We start from the raw sequence: 20,061 nt of genomic DNA, 5'->3' as shown, positions 1-20,061 counted from the left end.
AACGCGGTTTCGGGGCGTTCAGAGAGCTTAAAAACCCACCGGAGCGCCGGGGGTTAAACCGCCCTCCAAAATGGCCGCGCCAGAGGCCCCCAGGAAAGACTACATTTCCCAGGGCACCCCGCGGCGCTGCCCCACGTGACGGCGGCGGCCCAATGGGGCGCGTCGGAAGGGCCATATAGGCCTCCCGGGGAGGGGTGGGCCCTCCTTTCCGCGGGGCGGCGCGGCGCAAGATGGCGGTGCAGATCTCCAAGAAGCGCAAGGTGAGCGCGGTCGCCCGCGGCCCCCCGCGCCGCCCCCCGCTCCCGGCCCCGCCGAGGGCTCCCCGGGGGCGCCCGGCGCCCGCCGAGGCGCCTCGAGGCGGCCGTGGCGCCGGGGAGGCGGGCGGATGGCGGCGGATGCGGCGCGGCTGGCGCGGCGGGCAACATGGCGGCGTGAGGGGGGGGGGCGCGACGAGGTGCGGGGGGGTGGGAGTCTCCGCTAAAAGCGGAAAAAAATGCGCTAAATTGCGTTGTTTTAACTTTCAGTTTTAGCGGAGAGGCGTTGGGGGTAATTTAGAGTGGAAGGATTGTGAGTGTAGTAGGGCTGAGGGATGCGTGACCTCCCATTGAGCCAAAACGCACGGATTTTGGGCCAAAATGCGCGAAAACAGTGTCTTTCTGCTAGAAAGGAATAGTCTCTGGGTGCTTCCTGGGGGAGTTTATCATTTTCCCCCTTTCTCTCCCCCTAATTGGCCTTGTGCTTGAGCAGAGCTTGACGGGGCCCGTTGGTTCTCCCGTGTTTTCAGTTTGTCGCCGATGGCATCTTCAAAGCGGAGCTGAACGAGTTCCTGACTCGCGAGCTGGCCGAAGATGGATACTCCGGCGTGGAGGTCCGGGTCACTCCCACCAGGACCGAGATCATCATCCTCGCCACCAGGTAACCGAGAAGTCCTGCCGCTTCGCAGGTGCGATGCCGAGTTGTGTCCGATGCTGCTTTTGCTCAAAATGCTTTAAAATACGATCAAATTCTTCCCGGGGAATATTTCCGCCTCTTTTTTTTCAGAACTCAGAATGTCCTGGGCGAGAAGGGGCGCCGCATCCGGGAGCTGACGGCTGTTGTGCAGAAGAGGTTTGGCTTCCCCGAGGGCAGCGTTGAGGTAAAACTTGCTTCAGTAAAACAGTGTTAAGCTCTGTGGTCAGCTCTGTGCAAAGCTGGATAGTGGCAGTTGAAAGGGAGTTTGTCTCAGGGATAACTTGAGGCCTGCGTTACCTGCTTGCACACAAGAGTGTCCCCTTGGAAAAGAGAATGGTTTGGTCTTGGTTTTATTCTGAGTGCTGTTAGTTTGTCTTGTTTTATCTCCTTCCCACCTGGAAGTATCAGAAGAGCAGTTAAATTGTTTTTAACTCATTTCTAAATATTTCAGACTATTGCTGTATCAGTGTTGAGTTGAGAAATCAGGCTGCCAGCATATATATATATATATATATATTTTTTTTGCTATTTGTACTTGTTTTGATACTCAAGGATTTTAAAGCCTTTTCTGTATGGTACTGTAATGAGTTGGACAGTGAAAGGACACAACAGTAGTTCCCTGGTGTCTTTTTAATGCCTGAAATCTGGTGCCTTCTCTAGTATTTTCCCCTGAAACAAGTTATGGGAATGGAGGGTGTCTGGTTTAAGGTAGTGCTTAGAATTCTGCTCAGCCGGTGTTGCTGGATGTTAATGTACTAAGGATTTTGTCAATCATCTCCAGCCAGTGTTTCCATGTGTTTATGGCACAAATGCTCACACTGGGTTGTGGGCTCTAGGAACACTGTGTTGCTGACTTTTGAACACCTACTTGTTGCTTCCTCTAAAGCATCAGCTTTTGGTCTCTTGGAGATGGCAGATTAAATGCACATCACTTTCCCAACACTCCAGTTCTTTTTTTTTTTTTTTTCTTTTTTTCTGTCTTGACTAAATCCAGCTGTTCCATTTTAGGGGATATCACATTTGCAGCTGCTGCCAGGTGATTTAAGCCAACTTATCCTGTGCATTGCTGTAAATCTGCACTGCAAGGGCAGCTCATGGCACCATCAGGATACTTGTATCTCTGGGATTACTTAATGTTTTGGGGCTATTTGGAAGCAACAACTCTCTGAGTCTGCATCAGGTGTGTTTTAATGGTCTGACATTTGATGGAGTGTCATTAGTGTGTCTGTTGCGGGGCCAAATTTATTAAAAGAAGTGTTCTCTCTGAATGTAAAGCTTCATGGAAAGACAAACCAAGCTGCATATGAAGGACAGGAGGTGGTACGAAGCTCTTGTGGTCCTGTTAAGCTAAAAGTATGTTGAAACACAGACGTATTCCTGAGCTTGCTGCTTTTTCCTTTGCAGCTCTATGCTGAGAAGGTGGCCACAAGAGGTCTGTGTGCCATTGCCCAGGCAGAGTCCCTGCGGTACAAGCTCCTGGGAGGCTTGGCCGTGCGCCGGTGAGTGGAGCGACCTGAATCCCGGAGCAGTTAAGGTTGGAGGGGGCCTCTAGAGACCATCTGGTCTAGTGAACATGAAGCCCAGTGAGGAACCCGGGGGTTAAACACCGTGCTGAAACAACTCCTCACCAACATGCCTTTAGCTCCAGTGTGGAGCTAGGAATAGCACACCTGGAGAGGGCTGTTCATATTTTTGTTGCTCTTACCAAGCTTTTAAACTTGTGTACGGTTACTTTCATTAGAAATTAGGTGCTGCTGCTGTTATTTTAAAAGAAAAATTTGAAGTTTCAGAGCAGGCTAAATTAACAGTTATCTGGCGGGTGGGTTGTGTTTGCTTCTTTGTGAATTAATGGGGGGGGGGACTGAAACAATTTTGTGCCTTCTGGCTGAAACCAGGCGAGAGCAGCCTTGCTTCTCAGGTCCCTTCGGTGATGATAAGATGACGAGTCAGAAGGGGGTGGCTCCTGTTGAGCGGTCCCTGCAGTGTCACGTTCTGTGATGCTGTGCGTGGTTCGTTAGCAGGAGCACCCTGTCCTCATTGAATGATTTAGAGGCATTTGTCTGAGAAGGGATGTGCGTGACGCTCTTCATGTGGATGGTTTGGTCACCTTCAGCCAAGGAGCTGCTCTTGCAACATGTGCCTGTTGCTGTCCCACAGCCTTTTGAGAATCATAAGCCAGTGGTTGTTTCAGGCTGGCTTTGATGCTGCTAAACGGCTGGGAAAACTGCTTTGCATAACACAGCCATAGCTTTGGTTGCACAGCTGTTTGCTTGGGAGGTAAACCCGGCTCCAAGTGTGATCACCTTGGCTTGAAACGGGTGTAAAATGCCCCTGCAGAGCCAAGCGGAGCTGAGAGCACCTTGGTCGAGAGCTCGGTGGAGCCCACGGGCTAACGCGGCGGGTGTCACCGCTCTGTCCCCGCAGCGCCTGCTATGGTGTCCTGCGCTTCATCATGGAGAGCGGCGCCAAGGGCTGCGAGGTGGTCGTCTCCGGCAAGCTCCGAGGCCAGCGCGCCAAGTCCATGAAGTTCGTGGACGGCTTGATGATCCACAGCGGGGACCCCGTGAACTACTACGTCGACACAGCCGTGCGCCACGTCCTCCTGCGGCAGGGTGAGTGCTGGGGCCCTTGGGCTTCCTATATCCGTACTTCAGAGCTAGAAAATCCGTGCTGCTTCTCTCCAGTACCTGCAGCTTGGAGGTTTAGCTTGTTCAGCTGGGAGCTGGTAACTCGTGTGGCTTTGCCTTTCTTCTCTGCTAGAGTTTCAGTTGTGACACAGCAAATTCGTTATTTTCTCGAGACTAAACTCTGCCTATAGTAGATACAACTCTGCTCGTTATACCTACATTAGACCTTTATTTGCACTTGTGCTGTGTGAAGGGAAAGTAGAGGTGGGACCTTGAGCAGGCAACAGGGCTTTGTTTAATGAGCCCAGGTCAGTTGCTTTCCTAATAGAAGGAATTTAATGTTTCTAACTGAAAACTTGGCTTTAAATTTTCCCAGTGCCCTGATTTTGTGTCCCATGGCCTCTGAGACTTGTAGCAGCCCAACTTACAAATGGGGGAAGCAAATTGTGTCGAGTGGGTTGAAGAGCTGCTGGCAGTTTGGATTTTGCTTTTCTTGGCTCCTGGGCCTGGACAGACAGAATAGGGGTGCTACAAGACCCATAAAAAAAGCAAGTGTTGGTGACACTTCTCCCTCCTAGCTCTACTCTGTCCTCCCAGCTAAACCAGCTGAGCCTGCTTGTGCTTGTCCTTCCCTCTGGTAAAACACAAGAGAAGTGCCTGCATTTAATTGGCATTGGCTTACTTAATTGCAGAACCCTTGATGTGGGCATTCTGGCCTATACAGAAGTACGTATAGGAGCATATAGAGGAGCCATCCCTTCGGTGACGATACGATGACGAGTCAGAAGGGACGTCCTTGCACAGGTGTAGCCTGCTCAGTGCCACGTTCTGTGGTGCTGCACGGAGGTTGCCCTGGGCAGGACGTCCTTCTCAGTGGATGATTTAGAGGCATTTGTCTGAGAAGGGATACAGAGAAACGGTGCCACTTTCTAGGAGTTGAATTTATTCATCCCAGAAGGGAGAAGGTTTAAAACTAGAATTAGGACTTGTAGATACAGTGCATTTTCCTCATGGTCCTCGTAGACTGCAGTTAGCTAAGGCAATGCATGGATAAAGGTAAATACACCTGTGTAATCTCCCAGGAACCAGATTTTGTGTTAATTGCCTTTGTTAATCAGCTCGCTTCAAGATCATAGATGTTTTTGATGCAGAGAACTTGCTTTGTAACCTTAGGGCTTGATGTTTGTGTTGAGCGAGCATGTCTGTGTTGTCCCCTTTGCAGGTGTACTGGGTATCAAAGTAAAGATTATGTTGCCTTGGGACCCCAGTGGAAAGATTGGCCCCAAAAAGCCTCTGCCAGACCACGTGAGCATCGTGGAGCCCAAAGAGGAGATCCTGCCCACCACCCCCATCTCCGAGCAGAAGGGTGGCAAACCAGAGCAACCAGCCATGCCCCAGCCAGTTCCCACTGCTTGAGGGGTAAGTGCCTGTTAACTTGGGGAGGATCCCTGCAGGAAAAGGTCCTGCCACCACCAAAGCTGTCAGTGCTGGGAAGAAAAGCTGATCTCAGGTGGTTCTTCCTCCTGTTGCCCTAGGCCAGGCAGCTTGGTGGGGTTGAGGGTTTTAGTGGCCACAGCGAGGGGCAGGGTTGACTGGCCCACTGCAAACCAAGACCCTTCAGTGAAGATGTGATGACGAGTCTGAAAAAGAGCATCCGTGTCCAAGTGTCTGCTCCATGCTGTGTTCTACAGCATGGATTTGGGGGAGCTTGGCTGAGAATGAGTGACTTGAGGCATTTGTCTGAGAAGGGCTTGGGTGTCATTCACCTTTCACCACCCAGGCAGCTACCAGGGTGCAGCTGGCAGCACAGGGTCAGGTGTTTATATCCATCATTGCAATAGATATATAGGCAACCCAGCCTAGGATTGATTCTCAGGGAATAACGTGTTGAGCACAATGTACAGGCTTGTTCCATAAGTAAATAAACAAGGTTGGAAACCTGGTGTCTCTGAATGAAGTACTTGTAAGACACAAATGGATAGCTGAAAATTTTTGTCTGCTCTGAGTTGTCCTGGCGAAAACTTGTGACTTTAAGTGTGTTTAAGAAGTTTCATTGTCTCTCCCATTAGATGTGGGTGCCAAGGCCTTTCCTTGAGGCCACGTGTCTCAGAAGAGATCGTAGCCATCTGGGGTTGTCCTCTGAGTGTGCACCAGGAGAGCCCAGGAGGCTTCCAGGGCTGCGGAGAAATGAGGGGATCTGACTAGCAAAGCATGCTCCTGTGGGGAAAAATAATGCAATTGTGGCTTATATGAGAGAGAAAGAAATGGGAGATACTTACCTGAATGCTGGAGCCTGTTTTTCCAGTGTTTTGGGTAGGAGAGTGCTCATGGGGAAATGGTTTGCCACCATCTCACTCAGTATTTTTTTTTTTGTAGGGTTTGTACAATCTGCATCTGGAAGCCTGACTGTCCTGAAAACATCTCTTAATAAAATCACAAAAGACAGTGTATGTGGAGGTGCTTTTTTTGCAAGATGTATTCCAGGAAAGCCTTGCTCCCACCTTGGATATGGAAAGAATTTCTCTGCATTGCTTCCACCCTGTTTGGCTCTCTTGAAATGAATTCACCAGGTCCTCGTCTAAACAAAAGGGGGTGAAAATTCTGATTTCTGGTGAAAAATCAACAATCTCATTTTTAGAGGGTCATGAATAACACTGCAAAAGCTGGAATCCTCCTCAGTATTAAATAGCCCTCCTCTTCTCCAAGTCCTTCCAGGAGGGGGAGCTTTTGTTAGTAGCTTCTGAAGCAGTTGCAGATATTTTCTGGCTTAAACCAAAGTTTTGCTATATTCTACTAAATGCTTCTTTCACCTCTATATCTCAATTTTCTTTGTTGCTGAAGGATATTCAGTATATAGCTCTAGGGCTACAGACTGTGTGGGAACATTGTAGCTCTTCTCAGGGAAGGAAAAACCTTGTTGGAGAGTACAGCGTGAGACAAGTTTCTAGGCATTTACCACATTATAGAAAAAGGTGTGAACAGATTTCAGACCCTCTGTCCTCAGCATCCAGGTGCAAATGTGTTTTAGCCCCGGAGGAAACCTTTTCCACTGAGATTTGGATAGACAGAGCGTTCATTTGTCACTGTATTAATAACTGTGACTTTAATGAGCTGTAGAATAACATGATCAGATTGTGTGGAAGTTGATAATTAGATTCCAAGGCTACCTCTGCATGAGTTTTTTTCTAGCATAAGTGTGTTTTGCTGCTGCATTCCTGCCCCAATTGCTCTTGGGGCTGCTCTGGATTAGTGTAAACTCCTTGGCTGGAGCTGGGACAACATTTAATTTTTTGATCAAGAGTTAGGCAGAGTTTTGTTCTCCATGCATTTTTCAAGTCCATTATGGGAGGAATTATTGCACACATTTTCCCCAACTTGGAGAAATTCAGAAACTATTTCTTGCATAACTGGATCTTATATATATAAATCTGCAGAATCTGGTCCTTAGGAGCAGCTTCCAATTTCTGGAGTCCTTTCTGAAGGAATGAGGCAGAGAACCTGGAAACTGGAGCTTCCAGCATCAGAAATGGGTCTTGTCTGGCAGCCAGTTTGTGCTGTGGCCTTCCTGTTCCCAGCTTTTCCAGCAAATCTCCTGGAGCCCTGGCCTGGCAGAGTGCTCCCTTGGGAAGCTGGTTAGGTCAGAAACAGATGTTGCCTTCTTGGGCTTTCAGAAATGTGGTTTTTGTGCCCATCTTTCAGTGAAAAGCTTCAAAAATCCTAACTTTCGCATATTTTAAGTGTTAACAGTTATTTATTGCAGTATGAGAGAGGCTTTGACCTTTGCAGGAGCAGGGATTGAGTGAAAGCTGGAAGGCCTGAAGCAAAAGAGGAGGATGATACTCAGTGACAGGCAGTGCAAAGCCCGGTCCTCAGCATTTCAATTCTTAAAGTCTGTCTCTGCTAGGGGATGATCAACTATCAATTTCTCCAAGTATCTGTTAAATCTTTGCCATTTGGCAAAAGCACAAAGCGGCTTGAAGCAGATTTTGTGCCCTCTGGTTCACTCCAAGGGCCGTTTTTCCCAAAAATGCTTCATTTTCTGGTCTAAAGTCCTCCAAACAGGTCCATCCACCTGTTAAATCTCACTCCAGTGCAGATCACTGGTAGGATCAAGTCTTTTTAGGTTGTTTGCAGGATGAAGAGCTGGCTAAGAAACTGTGAGTGTTGCTTTATCTCTTGCTGCATCCAGCATGCTGGGAGAATGATATTAAGGATTATCATGTTGTGCAATCAGAACTGTTAATTGGGAGGGCTCGGGAGCTAATGAGGGGTCTGGGCTGACTTTTAACCCCTTTGCAATGATGCAGGTCCGGGTCCCTGGTGTTTCCTGCCTGCTGTGGTGGTTCTGGAGACGGCCACTGATTTTTTTCTGCAGTGAAAGGTGATCTGACAAATGCCTTGTGGTCAGTTCCATTTGTGAACTGACTGCACAGCGGGTTAATCCCAGGCGGACACGACTCAGCGGGATCTGATCCTGCTGGATTCTCCAAGACCTGTGTGTGCCCACAGCCTCCAGGTAGCTGCTTGCAGTCCTGTCACCTCCCTTCACTGGATCCCAGCCTAAAAAACGTGGGGTTGTAGGGTCAGAAAAGCAAATTCTTGTGTCTAATGGCTCAGTTTTACTGTCTTCTTTTAATACATTCTTTTTTTTAACAGGGCCATTTGCTCACAGCTAAACGTCAGCAGGGGGGAAGACAGTGTCTTTGGATGTGTGGAGCATTAAACTTTCAAGAGAAAAATGTAAAAATACTGTATTTGAAAAGCAGAACTGCTAATAATGTTTCTTTCCTGACAGAGATGTCATGGAAATTAATGTAATGCTGTGTTATCAAGTGCAGTTTTGATGTATAAATAGATTACAGAAAGTGTGTTGGATTTAAGGATAGCAGGGAGTTTATCTAAGCACTTTGAAGAGCAACGTGTTCTACCCAAGCCCTACACATCACTGTGACAGCCAGAGCTTCATTGAAAAAATTTTATTGCAAAATAACACAACTGTCACTGTGTGGTACAAGAACAGACAACAAAAAGCCATCAGCCACCTGCATCCGCACGATGCAAATAACTCCCTGTATCCCAGGCCGTGTCCTTGCCCTCCCCTTCTCCCCCTTGCTCTCCGTGATGTGCTACAGCACGTGGGCTTCAGTGTGCCCGTTCCCCAGCTTGGCTTTAGCATACACTGAATTTCAGGCTTCCTGCACGTTTGGGTACTTCATTCCCCCACCTTCTACCCCAGCACATTGAGGAAAAGCACCTTGGAGAAGGGGCTGGGAAAAGCCTTGAGGACAAAACTTCCTGCTGGCCTCTTATACAACTTGGGGCACATTCATCTTCCTGCACTTGTGGGACCTTGCAGAAGACATCGTCACATCGAACTGGTTGCTCTGGTTTTGGCTCTGTGAGACGAGGCCTAATAAGACTTACCAACTGTTAATAAATAAGTGGAAATAGTCCCAAGTATGGCCTGAAGCAATGCAGCATGGGGCTCGTGTAGCAACCTGGTAGCAAATGCAGTGGTGGGGAACCATAAACTGGAAAAAAAAACCCAAAACATCATGATCACTGTCCCTGCGGGTTCCAAACTACCAGCGCATTTAGATGGTGGCAGGTGGATTCTCCTCTCCTTGGACTGATCTTGTCCTTACTTTGTCCTGTCTCTGCATGGCAAGTTTTGCAGTGTGCCCTTATGGAGGTCTAAAGGATCAGAAAAGAGGAGCTGCAAAAACAAAAGGGTCATGAGAAGTTGGGCAGCTCTAAAGCTTTGCATTTACAGTGCAAGGGAGAGCTGGTTCCTCTGCTGAGGCCAGCAGGAATCTCTGGGGTTTCTACAGGAGCTGGTGGGCATGCGCTGATGGAAAAGCACCGGGAGATGGGAAGCTTCCCTCTTTGCTTGGCAAAAGATGTTGAACCAGAGTGCTGGCCCAAGAGCCCCATCGTGGTCCCAGAGAACAGCCACTCACAGTAACATCTCGGTCACACCAAGAGCGCTGGGGGGACCTCAGGGGCAGCATTAATTTCTTAGGAGCTTATTAGGTCTTTGGCCTCGCTGCTGACACCCTAACTCCCAAGCTGCTTCTCCGTGGAGGGTTTGCAGCGTCCCTCTAGCTAAGGGAGCGATAGCTTTGGCTTAGGCTGCAGCATCTAGCGCTGGCCACCGGGTTGGCAGAAGGGTCTCCATGCAAGGGCAGCTCTCGGGTGAAAGAGGAGGGAAACGTGCTCCTACCTTCTCTACAAGCAAGGAACAGCTTGAGCAAAGCGACCAGTGCGGTGCCCGCGGCACCAAAAGGGAGAAACGTTAGTGGCAGAGCTGCATGGGCAGAAGCGTTGGAGACTGAAGGCGTGGAGGACTTGCACCTTTGCAGGGCTGATGGAGCCACAAGGGCCTTAATTCAGGGAAAAAGCATCTGAACATCTCATCTGACCCCAAACATCTCAGCTGAAGATACTGACAGCTTAGCCCGTCCCTTCTGCTCCTGGTGACCCTGTGCCAGGCTCCTCTGTTCCTCTCTGGAGGTGGGTTTGTGCAGTAGAGTATTTTGGGGTGAGGTAAAGTGTATGCTGGTTTCTCATCAAAATGCACCCTGGTCTGAATAGCACCCATAGTTCAAGAAGGATACAAAATAGTGTTTCCCCTTTTTCAAATCCCTCACTAAAAAACACAAACCAATTCTCTGGAGAAAAAAAATACAAAAAGCTACAACTCATCACGCATCTTGTCCCCTTTGGGCCTCACGAGCCTGCCGATGAAGAGAATGGAGTTGGTTTTACTGTCCTTGATCATGAAGACGAAGGGGTGGTCAGCGTAGAAGAGCTTGGGGTTCCGCATCTCTTCCCGGCCGTAGATGTCGGCGTCGTAGGGATTCCCGTCCGTGTCCCACTCCAGAGCAGCAGCGTGGAAGACGTTGGACAGGTAAAGGTCTTTCTTGCCGGAGATCTTGGACAGGTCGGCCTTGGTTTTGTCAATGGCTTCCGTGAGGCCCAGGTCAGCCAAGTGTTTCTAGAAGGAGAAAGACATCAGCCACCCTCCCCGAGATGACACCGCAATCCTTTCCACCCCTGGTCACTGCGGAAGAGGATGTCTGGCACAGCCAGCACCTTGGTGCCTTCTCTCCCACCCCCAAGAATGGCAGGGCCTGATGGCTCTTCTCAAGGCCCAACTTTACCTGAAGATCGTGGCTGACTTCCAGAACCACTTTAGGCAATGAGATGGCTACCGATCTCTTCTTCATCTTGCTAGACCAGGTCTTCAGCTGCTCCTTGTTCAGCAGTTTCTCAACCCTCTCCAGTGGCTCCACGTGGTTTGGCATGATGAAGATCATGCTGGAGAGTTTGTGAGCAAGTGGCATCTCCACCACCTGGAGCTTCTCTGCCTCGTCATCATAGTAGTTGTAGAGACCTTGGGACATGAGAAGCAGAGGCAGGTGAGATACAGGGCACAGGCAGAGCCACCAACAGTCCTGTTGTGAATTCACCAGGGCCTTCCCTGACTGGCAACATCATGATGCCTCCAAAATAGCACTTTGGGAACTGGTCTGCCACCAGCCACGTTGGCAGCACCTCCAAACTGCTGTTCCCACTTGTGTGATGAGCTAGAATCTCATCCTAGCTGCCAAGCACCCGATAGGAAACACAGATTCTCTCTGCTCTTTGGGAGCTCAGATCAACAGGAGCAGCTCCCCCTGCTTCGTTTTCCCTCCCTCATTGCAGGTGAGCCAAAACGTGGAGGCGATCAGTGGAAAACTGCATCCAACAGAGCAGCAATCCCAGTGGGTCTTGGCCTGGGGCAGCAAGCTCGTAACTTACCTGTGCGATGCATCATTGGAACCCCCACGGTGTAGGAACGGGTCACCATGAAGCCACGGTTGTCCACCATCTTATGATGGAACTTCTCATCCCAGTGAGCTAAAGGAGAGAGAAATTCAGCTCGTAAGAATGGGAATGGATGGTAGTTTCATGTAGTTTAATACCCTGCTCTGAACAGAGCTGGCCTTAGTGGACTCAGGATTTGTTTCCGTTTCTACTTGGGATGCTTCGTATGGGCTCAAGCTGGGTCACCTGTACCAATAACTGAAGGTAGAACTTACGTTTGAAGAACATGGCGTTGACAATGAGGGCTCCATCAGTTTTCTCCACATCTTTGGTGACCTCAGGGAGCTTCCCATCCGTGGTCTGGGCTGCCCACTCATTGATGGATTTCAGGGCGCTCCTCTTGTCCCGAAAGTTGATCTTGGAGTGCTCGTAGTTGTAGTGCTTCTTGCTGTTCTTCACGAAGTCATCGGCGAAGTTGATGGAGGCTGGGCCGTATAAGCGGTTCCCGATCTTCCAGGTGACGTTGCGGGCCGTGCTGTTGCTGACCTCGTTGAGGAGCTCCGCCAAGCCGCTGTGCACGTAGTCGTCGTTCAGCTTGTCCGCGCTGAGCACCGCCTTGGCTTGGGAGGCCGTCGCCGCCTTGCCCCCGAGCGACACGAGGCCGAGGGAAGAGGCCACCACCACGGGGGACAGCAGGATGTTCTCCATGCTCTTGTCCTTAGCCATGGCGTGGTAGAGGTTGAAGGCCAGCGTGGCGCTGCGGTCGGCCAGCGTCGTCGCCTTGTCGCTCAGCTTCCTGTCCTCCGAGGGCACGGCGGCGGCGAGGCCGCACAGCGCGAGCGCCACAACGGGCCACATGATTCCGGCAGCACCCAACGCCTCTGGGGACCTGCGGGCCAAGGAATAGCCGGCGTTAGCACAACCCAAGAGCTCCTGGAGCGCCCGCTCAGCCCAAGGGCTCTTCCAGCGACACCCACTCCTAGACTCCGGTGGCGGAGAGCCAGAACGGCTGCAGACCTTCGGCCTGGTCAGGAGAAGCTAAAAGCAGGACGTTTCTGCTGTGCATGGACCACCAAACGCGGTGCTGGACGGTCAGGATACGGCAGGGATGGCTCCTCTCGGACGGCTCCACCTCAGCACCTGAGCGCTCACCCTTCTAGGCACTAGATGGAGCACACGAGCTCCACCAAGCTTGGTCAGAGGGGACCCCTGGGGACATCTGACTGTGGTCAGCTGTCAGGAAGAGCCGGGAGGAAGGGAGAAGTCCTGCTCTCCTCCAGTAAAACCCCTTCCCAACACGTAGAGGCACCACGTAGATGCATCTCGTGCGGACTCAACCGTGCCTGTCCCCCCAGAGGACTGCAGGGATTTGAGTTCCATCCTCAGATTAGTTCTGAAGCCCGAAGACTCCTCAAGGAGCCTGTGGGTCTGCAGGGTGAACGGTGACTTCCAGCAAGTCATTCCTACTCCTCCTCTATGGGGCGGGCAGCAAAAAATACATCCAAAGGCACCTCATCCCTCCTGCCTCCGAGGCTAAAACCAGGGATTTAAATTCCACCTCCGGGCCCCAAACAAGCTTTTCTTAAGGAACGTTTTTTGCCCTAGCAACAAGACACCCAAGGCCCCGATGGAGTTAAGTTCCTCGGCCACATCCTCCGGGGCCGTGCCGGAGGCTCCGGAGCAGGAAGCAAAGGGCCTCCTGGGATTACACATGCAGCGAAACACGTCGGCACCCGAACCCGGAGCGCAGCTGCTGCCAGAGGCGGAATTAAGCAGCCTCCGGAATGCAGAGGGATCCGCGGGGGCTCACACGTCTTCCCGCGGCCGGGAAGAGCCGTATCCAGCAGGAAGACGTGGCCGAGGGGCTCAGAGTGCTCCCTGATGCCCTTCACAGTGCGGAGAGCACTGGGGGTGCCAAGTATTTACGATCTGAGCTTGGGGGGGATGTTTTTCCTCCTTCTATATCTAAAGATACCTTGGAACTGTTTCCTAGTGAGGTCAACGCCTGCCTTTTTCATTCTGAAAGAAAACAGACACAGGGAGTAGTTGTCTCGAGAGCAAACGCCGCTTCCATCCTCCATCTCCAAAAAAAACCTCCGTGGCCGCTGCGAGCGCCGCAGCCGCCGGGCGAGCGGCCGTTTTTTGCCCATGCTTGGCCGAATCCATAAGGCCGGAGCGGGAAGGGGGCCGGGCTGGGAACGCCGCGTGCGCCGGGATGTGCCAGCGTGGCAGCCGCCGCGGTGCCTCTGTCGCGGCAGCACCGGCCTCGGGCGCCTTTGGCCCCGGTTTGGCTGGAACCTGGGCAAGTTAAGGCCGTTTTGGTGCTGTCAGAGGGCAGTGCGTTTTCCAGGGAAAGCCTTGGAGCAGCCTCAGCGGAGCCGCTTGCAGGGAGCGTTGGGGACAGTTTTTCCCTCTTGCTCATGGACACGAGGGCTCCCAAGCCGGGCAGGGGGCATCGTGCAGGACCCCTCGCACCAAGCAACTATTTCCCTCTTCCTTCTCTTCTTTATCCCTTTGGAAACGCCCCCCCAAAAATCCCTCCTGGGTGCAAAACTTATCCGCATGCATCTCCTGCAAGGAAATGCATGGGGGGGAATATTGGGGGCTCTTCCTTGTGGAACAACGCGGGAAAAAGGGAGGTGGATGTGGAGCAGGGTCCCCCCCCATCCCTAACCCCCCCCCCCGACCCCCTTTTGCTTCGGGGACCCCAAAATCTCCCCCGCACCCCCAGGTCCCCCCCCCCCCCCGGTCACCTGCGTCGGGGCCGGGGCGCCTCCTCGCTCCGCTTCGCTGCTCCTTATCCCTCCCCGTCCCGCGCAGGGGGGTTTATAAGGGGCCGCGGAGAAACTTCTGGAAAGTCGGGAAAAAAAGTTCTCCAAAAAAAAAAAAAAAAACAACCAACAGCCCCGGGAGGGAGAGGAAGGGGAGGATCCGGCCTCGCTCTCCCGGCCTCCCGCCAATGGCAGGGAGCGCCCGGCGGCTGCGATGAGGGGGAGGACCGGGGGGTCCCTCCTTCTCCAGGCCCGGCTGGAGCTTCCCGTGTCCTGCCCCGAGCTGGGCCTGGCTGCTGGGTTTGGGTCCCCCCCGCAGCCTAACTGGTGCTTTTTGCCTTTTTGCGGTCCCTCATTGCAGTTTTTTGCACCTCCGCGGGGTGATTTCTGCTTCTCCAGGGTGGGAGATTGGTTGCAGAAGGGCTGCCTGCCCCGCGGGCCGGCTGCAAGCGGAGCGGGCGCAGGCGGATGGTATCGGGTCACTGGGAATGTCCCCTGTTGAGTGACACCCCTGGGGACCTTCGTTTGGCTCTAGGGCAACCTGAGGGGCAAGTTATGAGGAGCAGCTGCAGAGCTTCCCTATCTTGTATCCATCTATCCATCCCTCCGTCCTCTATCCATCCTTTCTCCATCCATCCATCCATCCTTCCATCACACCAAGACCCCCTTAGCGGTCACAACAGCCTCAGCACCATCCAGTGATTTAAGCCTCAAATTCCTCACTGGCCCCTTTAGCTCCCTATTTGCTTCCAGTCTCCAAGCGTTTTCCCTCCATCCCAGCCCTGCTCCACGGATGCTGCTGTAGATCCCGCAAATCTGCCACTCCGCTCCAAAGACGGGGGTCTCAGAACATCCATATGGCCGTGGTGGGGGAAAAGAGCATCCGGCTTTGCATGTTTGGCCCTCAAACTTGGGTTTTGAGCTTGCAGGTGCCTTTTCCCGGGATAAAAAACCTCCATGGAGCTGCAGTACCAAAGCAAACAGTGTGTCCCGGTGTTGCTTCCAGCGGCACGACCTTGATCCCAGCCCGAGCTGATAAGGGCACATTTAGCCGGGCGCTTGTCCCAGTCTGGCAGAAAAAGCAGCTTCATCCATCCCTGCTTCCTTGTATTACAGCTGAACTGATCCATATGGGATAATTCACCCAAAAGCCGATGGGGCCCCAAAGGGCCAAGGGGTCTCTATGAGTGAGCGATCGATTTTTGTTTCTTTTCTCCCTGATTTTTGCTTCTTTTCCAGGGTGACTGTGCAGAGAGGGACAGGCCTGAACGGATCATTCGCAGCTGCCATCACCCCTGGGCATTTTGCACCCACACAGGTGCTTCACCCTGCAGCATTTAATGGTGTTAATGGTCCCCAAGGCATGAGGAAGGTGATGTTGAGAGCTCAGCCTCCTTCTTGGAGAGATTCGCTGGAATCAACACACTTTGAGGTATCTTGAGCATCACATCATTGCACACTCTATATTGGGAGCAATTTCGCCTTTGGTGGGGCTTTGCATCTACGTAAATGATGAAAATTTGCCCCCAAATGCTTTTATTTTGATAACAAACTTCCCCATCCCGACCTCCCGGCAGCAAAGCTTTCCCAGCACTGCAAGGCCCTGTAATTCCCATGTCCGACATGGATTCACCTCAAGGATGGGGAATGGGGGAGTCCAATAAATGTTATTTGTGTTGGAGGAGCATGGAACTGCACAAAACCGGGCTGGTTTCCCCCTTTTTTTTTGCATATATTCCTATTCCTGTACCCACCAAGACGCCCCCACTCAGAATTTATCCCCCAGACACCCCAGCTCCATGTCCGTTTCCCTGCGCCAAGGAAAACCAGGATAAAAACACGCTAAACGTGGGAGAATGGGGCTGCAGGAGGGAGGGCTGGGGAAGATCCCTGCTGCCATCGCGGCATTTCCGAGCGGGATCCGGCGGCTCCGGCGCTCCCTTCCCCCACAGCGCCACGTCGGAGATGCCGCGCCGGGATGGGGGGAGCCTCGGGAAGGGGGGAGCGGTGCTGGGAGTTGCCTCCTTCCGTCTCCTCCGCGCGTCTTGCGCCGCCCGCTATTCCCAGCGCCGTTAGGTTTCCCGGGAATAGAGTCTTTGCTTTAGCAAAGCGCCGAATTCCCGAGCTCTGCTGTGCCTTAATGCAGGAAAAAAAGGCAGAAAGCGACGTGCGCACAGCTGTAAAACATCTGGGCTAGCGCCATCCCGGCTTCTATCCGTGTCGCTTCATTACATATTAAAATAGCACTTTTTTTCCGCGGGGGAATTAAAACACTGGAGCAAACTCTCTGGGCCGAGTTTTGCAGTGCAAACCCGAGCGGTTTTGCCCGTTTGCCCTTTCCCGAAGGCTGCAGTGACCGGGAAGTGCCCGCACGAGCCGTGGAGCCTCCTAAGCCGGCCTGGGTGCCAGGTTTCCGCTTTCCAGGAGCCGGCGAGGTCCGGAGCAGTGCCAGGAATGAAGGTGGTTTCTAAGAGAGGAGACTGTTGCTTCTGTGGCCAGACCAAATCGTATGGATCGATATTCCGGAGCCGAATGGGGGCATGAGGATCTCATCTCTAGCTGTGGAGAGGAGCTTTCCCTGGGGAGGGAGGCAGCCCAGGGTGTGGGAAGGACAGGATTAATGGGGATACCGATGGAAACCTCCTTTTTCCAGATGCACTTGGGGAATTTGGACAGCCGTTGTCCACAGAGGGGCTGGCTTGACCCCTTGGTGAACATGGATGAGGTCTGGAGCTCTCCAGCTTCCAAGGAGCAGGTCCCCAAGGCAGGACCACGTGTTGGGAGGGTTCCCCATCCAGAGCTTGCCTGGCTCCCCAGGATCCCGCTTAGCTCCAGGGCAAATCCAGGATTTGTGCTTTAATTCTGCATTTGCAACTGCCTCCTTTGGCATTCGTCTCCCTCCCTTTGGCATCGTCCTGGCCTTGGGACAAGTGGCCTTTGCTGTGTCCTAGTAAGTGCCAGGGAGGGAGCTCAAACCCCGCTCCGTTCAAGATGACTTTGCAAACCGTGATGTCCTGGGCGGGATTTGCAGACCCTTTTTTCTGCTGTTTCAGCACATACAACAGAGAACAACCAAGAAGAGGCCAAAATAAAAGGCGGTGGCGCCGGAGCAGAGCGAATTCCGTCTCCGCGGTTATCCCGGGTCTGCAGCGATGCCCAAGGGAGGAAGGACGGGGTGCTGAGAGCCCCAGGTGCTGCTTTGCAGTGGGGTTCGGAGGAGAGAGCTGCCTCCATCCCAACGCGTAATCCCGATTTAATGCTCCAGAGAAAGGGTCAAAATCCACCGGGAAATTCCTCGGGTGCTTTGGGACGGAAAAGCCGGCATCCGCGCAGCCCGGGCGGGCGGCCAGCCTGGGAACTGCCTCTTGCTGCGCCAGGGAGCCGGGTCCTCAACGCCCGCTCCGGTTTGGGGCCTTTCCATGCAAAATGCGGGTGGAAAAGTCCCACCAGTGGCAGGAGAGGGGAGGCAGAGCCCTGCACGCCATGGGGAAGGGGGGGAATCTCTGATGTCTTATAAAAGGCTGCGTTTGGAGCCACTGGGACAACAGCAAGATCCTGCTTTCCCTTCCCGGCTGCCTGTTTTCAAGGGACATAGGAAAACCCCAAAACTTTGAGCTCTCCTTTAAATTTAGTTGAAGCTTTTGAAGGCTCAGAGAAGGGGCAGGACCGAGTGCCCCCCCGCCCCGTCCCGTTGCAACGTCTCCCTCCTCTGCTAAGGAAACGGCCTTTAAAAGGAAACCCTTGATTACGGAGCCCTTGGAGGGAGCAGGAACGCCCCGGAGCTGATCCCGAGCCGAGCACAATCCAACGCCAGCCAATCTGGTGCTTCCAGCGCGGCGCTCCGCGTCCATGCGCGCGGATCCGGGCCGAGCCCGCCCCTCTAACCGCATCCATGAGCCCAGCCTGGGCCCTGGAAATCCGAGTGTCCCATGAAGTGGCTCCGATCCCTGAAAACGGGATTTTTAACCCATTTAACTTGGCAGTTTTAGGGATTTTTTTCTTTCCTTGATGACAGAAGGATGGTTGGGCTTGGATGAGGGTTGCCCAGTGGAGCTTATTTTGTTTTTTTTCCAAGCTTTTTAGTGCCTTTAAAGGGTATTTTTGATGTTATTTTGCTGGGCATGATAGACACATAGTGTCATTTATATTAATACATCTAAGCATGCATTTGAGGCTGCCTATATCCCAGCGCAGCGTTTCTGCCTGCAGGACCCTTAGCGAAATGAAACGTCTCTCCTATGTCCCCGTGCATCCAAATCCGCCCGTTTGAAGCACAGCAGCAGGAAATAGCACTGTGGCTTTCCCAGCTCCCGCATGGAAACCTGGCAGGCAAGGGGTGGGAGGCCGGATTGCTGGAAAATTCAGGGCGCCCACATGATGCAACGTCGGTGCCTTCTTGCAGAGCTGCGAGTGTCGTCGTCTGTCCCGTTTTCCTGCAGATGTTCACGGGATGCAGCTTGCCCCTCCGAGGGTGGGATGTGTGTCCGGGCAGTGCTCCGGGCTTTGGGCATGCAGCAGGGAGAAATGTGCTAATTTTAGGAGCAAATGCCGCCGTTGGATTTCCATTTTCTTCTTTTTTATTACAACTCGAAGAGAGGAATGCAGTAGGCTGTCCAACAAATCTTCTGTTTTCCATTTTAGTGTTAACCATTGCTCTGCAGGCTTCACCGAAGCGGTGACAAAGACAACGTTCAGCGTCTGCAAACGTTGCGTTCTTGCTCCTTCCTAGAGCATACGGTGAAGGGAACATTTTTCTTGCTTGCGGACGGGCTCCAAGAGGCCGTTTACAAACCCAGGGGGAGGCCCTGGTGCCCCCGGACTCGGTTTCGCACACAGGGGCTCTTGTTGAGCGCGGGGCAGAGGCGCTCGGGTAGGAGGACGAGATGAATGGGGACCCTTGTCTCGCTCCTGGTTGCTTTTTGGGGATGCCGGGCGGTTAGCCAGCGCCTTGGGCTCAGACTTTGAAAATCTGTTTGCACTTTGGATGCTCTTGGCTTCCAGGATGGGACCTGCAGCCTCCGGTTATCACTGCTGGTCCAGCAGGATGCTCGAGTTATAAAGATGCTCTCAGAGCCGCCCTTCTCCTGCCCCACATGGACCTGGCTCGGCCCCATCCAGCTGGGATCTGTTTCAAGCTCATTTGCTGCCCGAACATAGAGAAGAAGCAGCAAGGAAGGAAAGGCAGCTCCTGAGCTTGGAATAGTCCAGAGCATGAACCAAGGGCAGTTTATTTAAAGGGAAATCCTCAAATCCGCAATGTTGGGGTCACAGGTGTCCATTGGATTCTAGGTTGCCTCCGTATCAGTCGGGAGGTGACTTTGGATTCTCCCATGGCATCGACATGTCACAGTCAATGCAGGACATGGGCAGCCAGGCCAGGAGTAGAACGGAGCCCAGAGCATGGAGAAACCCTGGGCAGAAACACATGGATCTTCCTCTGGGAAATAAATGCCACGAGAGCATTGCTGGAGGCAGATATTGAGCGGCAGAGTTGAGCTCAGTGCTGGCAATTGCTCCTGTGTTTCCCTAATTTGATGCTCATGGCTAGGAATTTGGTGAGAATTGGGAATATACCATATCAAAAAAAAGGATTGGATCCCAAATGGAGCAGGGAAGGTGGGTTGCTCCAGGAGATCCCGATCGTTGCTTGTGGACGGATGGTTTTCTAGCCCAGGGGGAAATCCACAAAGCTTAATTTGCGCAAAACATTTTGTTTCCTTTTTGTTTCGCTCTTCGTCTGAATTAAAAGGCAACGTCGCCTCGAAGCATCATTTTCAGACAAAGAACATGAAAAAAATATGAAAACATCAAAATAAACTGCTTAGGTTTTTTTTTTTCCTCATTTTTTCCTTTTTTTTTCCAGGTGAAATAATTTTCCAAATGCCCCTCAAATCAGATAGATC

The 20,061-nt window shown here is 52.3% G+C and overlaps 2 protein-coding genes and 3 non-coding genes across 6 annotated transcripts; 4 read left to right on the top strand and 1 right to left on the bottom strand.

The window, feature by feature from the left end:
• The first annotated feature begins 170 nt into the window (after positions 1 to 170).
• RPS3 (ribosomal protein S3) lies at positions 171 to 6,025 on the top strand. 2 transcript variants are annotated; one of them, XM_088535008.1, is made up of 7 exons: positions 171 to 260; positions 785 to 915; positions 1,042 to 1,135; positions 2,356 to 2,450; positions 3,376 to 3,563; positions 4,801 to 4,997; positions 5,955 to 6,025. In XM_088535008.1, exons 1-6 carry the CDS (start codon positions 231 to 233, stop codon positions 4,992 to 4,994), a joined length of 732 nt encoding a protein of 243 aa, XP_088391134.1. In that variant the 5' UTR covers positions 171 to 230; the 3' UTR covers positions 4,995 to 4,997; positions 5,955 to 6,025. The 2 variants fall into 2 exon arrangements, with proteins under 2 accessions (XP_088391134.1, XP_088391133.1); XM_088535007.1 differs by having other exon boundaries at positions 4,801 to 5,007; positions 5,980 to 6,025.
• LOC148592429 (small nucleolar RNA SNORD15) lies at positions 2,874 to 3,020 on the top strand. Its single transcript, XR_015913944.1, has one exon. It is a non-coding gene; the product is annotated as a small nucleolar RNA SNORD15 (small nucleolar RNA).
• On the top strand, positions 4,336 to 4,483 carry LOC148592428 (small nucleolar RNA SNORD15). Its single transcript, XR_015913943.1, has one exon. It is a non-coding gene; the product is annotated as a small nucleolar RNA SNORD15 (small nucleolar RNA).
• Positions 5,194 to 5,327, top strand: LOC148592427 (small nucleolar RNA SNORD15). Its single transcript, XR_015913945.1, has one exon. It is a non-coding gene; the product is annotated as a small nucleolar RNA SNORD15 (small nucleolar RNA).
• Positions 6,026 to 10,181: 4,156 nt separating the features above from the next.
• SERPINH1 (serpin family H member 1) lies at positions 10,182 to 12,276 on the bottom strand. The gene is made up of 4 exons (XM_088535005.1): positions 11,663 to 12,276; positions 11,382 to 11,480; positions 10,742 to 10,974; positions 10,182 to 10,575 (listed from the first exon to the last, which is right to left on the bottom strand). Exons 1-4 carry the CDS (start codon positions 12,243 to 12,245, stop codon positions 10,273 to 10,275), a joined length of 1,218 nt encoding a protein of 405 aa, XP_088391131.1. The 5' UTR covers positions 12,246 to 12,276; the 3' UTR covers positions 10,182 to 10,272.
• Positions 12,277 to 20,061: the final 7,785 nt, after the last annotated feature.

This window comes from Tinamus guttatus, unplaced genomic scaffold, assembly GCF_059628265.1.
Source record: "Tinamus guttatus ecotype Peru unplaced genomic scaffold, ASM5962826v1 Tinamus_guttatus_pri_ptg000602l, whole genome shotgun sequence".
Taxonomy (NCBI): Eukaryota; Metazoa; Chordata; class Aves; order Tinamiformes; family Tinamidae; genus Tinamus; species Tinamus guttatus.
Note: the sequence above shows the minus strand (reverse complement) of the source record. Positions and strands in the feature narration are given on the sequence as shown.

What these genes read in the sequence shown, in the direction of transcription:
- SERPINH1 (XM_088535005.1), bottom strand. Translation starts at nt 12,245, where the DNA reads ATGTGGCCCGTTGTGGCGCTCGCGCTGTGCGGCCTCGCCGCCGCCGTG. An exon ending in CAACGCCATGTTCTTCAAAC is followed by an intron (nt 11,481 to 11,662) that starts GTAAGTTCTACC and finishes TCTCTCCTTTAG; the next exon opens with CTCACTGGGATGAGAAGTTC. An exon ending in AAGTCAGCCACGATCTTCAG is followed by an intron (nt 10,576 to 10,741) that starts GTAAAGTTGGGC and finishes TTCTCCTTCTAG; the next exon opens with AAACACTTGGCTGACCTGGG.
- RPS3 (XM_088535008.1), top strand. Translation starts at nt 231, where the DNA reads ATGGCGGTGCAGATCTCCAAGAAGCGCAAG. An exon ending in AGATCTCCAAGAAGCGCAAG is followed by an intron (nt 261 to 784) that starts GTGAGCGCGGTC and finishes CCGTGTTTTCAG; the next exon opens with TTTGTCGCCGATGGCATCTT. An exon ending in GGAGGCTTGGCCGTGCGCCG is followed by an intron (nt 2,451 to 3,375) that starts GTGAGTGGAGCG and finishes CTGTCCCCGCAG; the next exon opens with CGCCTGCTATGGTGTCCTGC.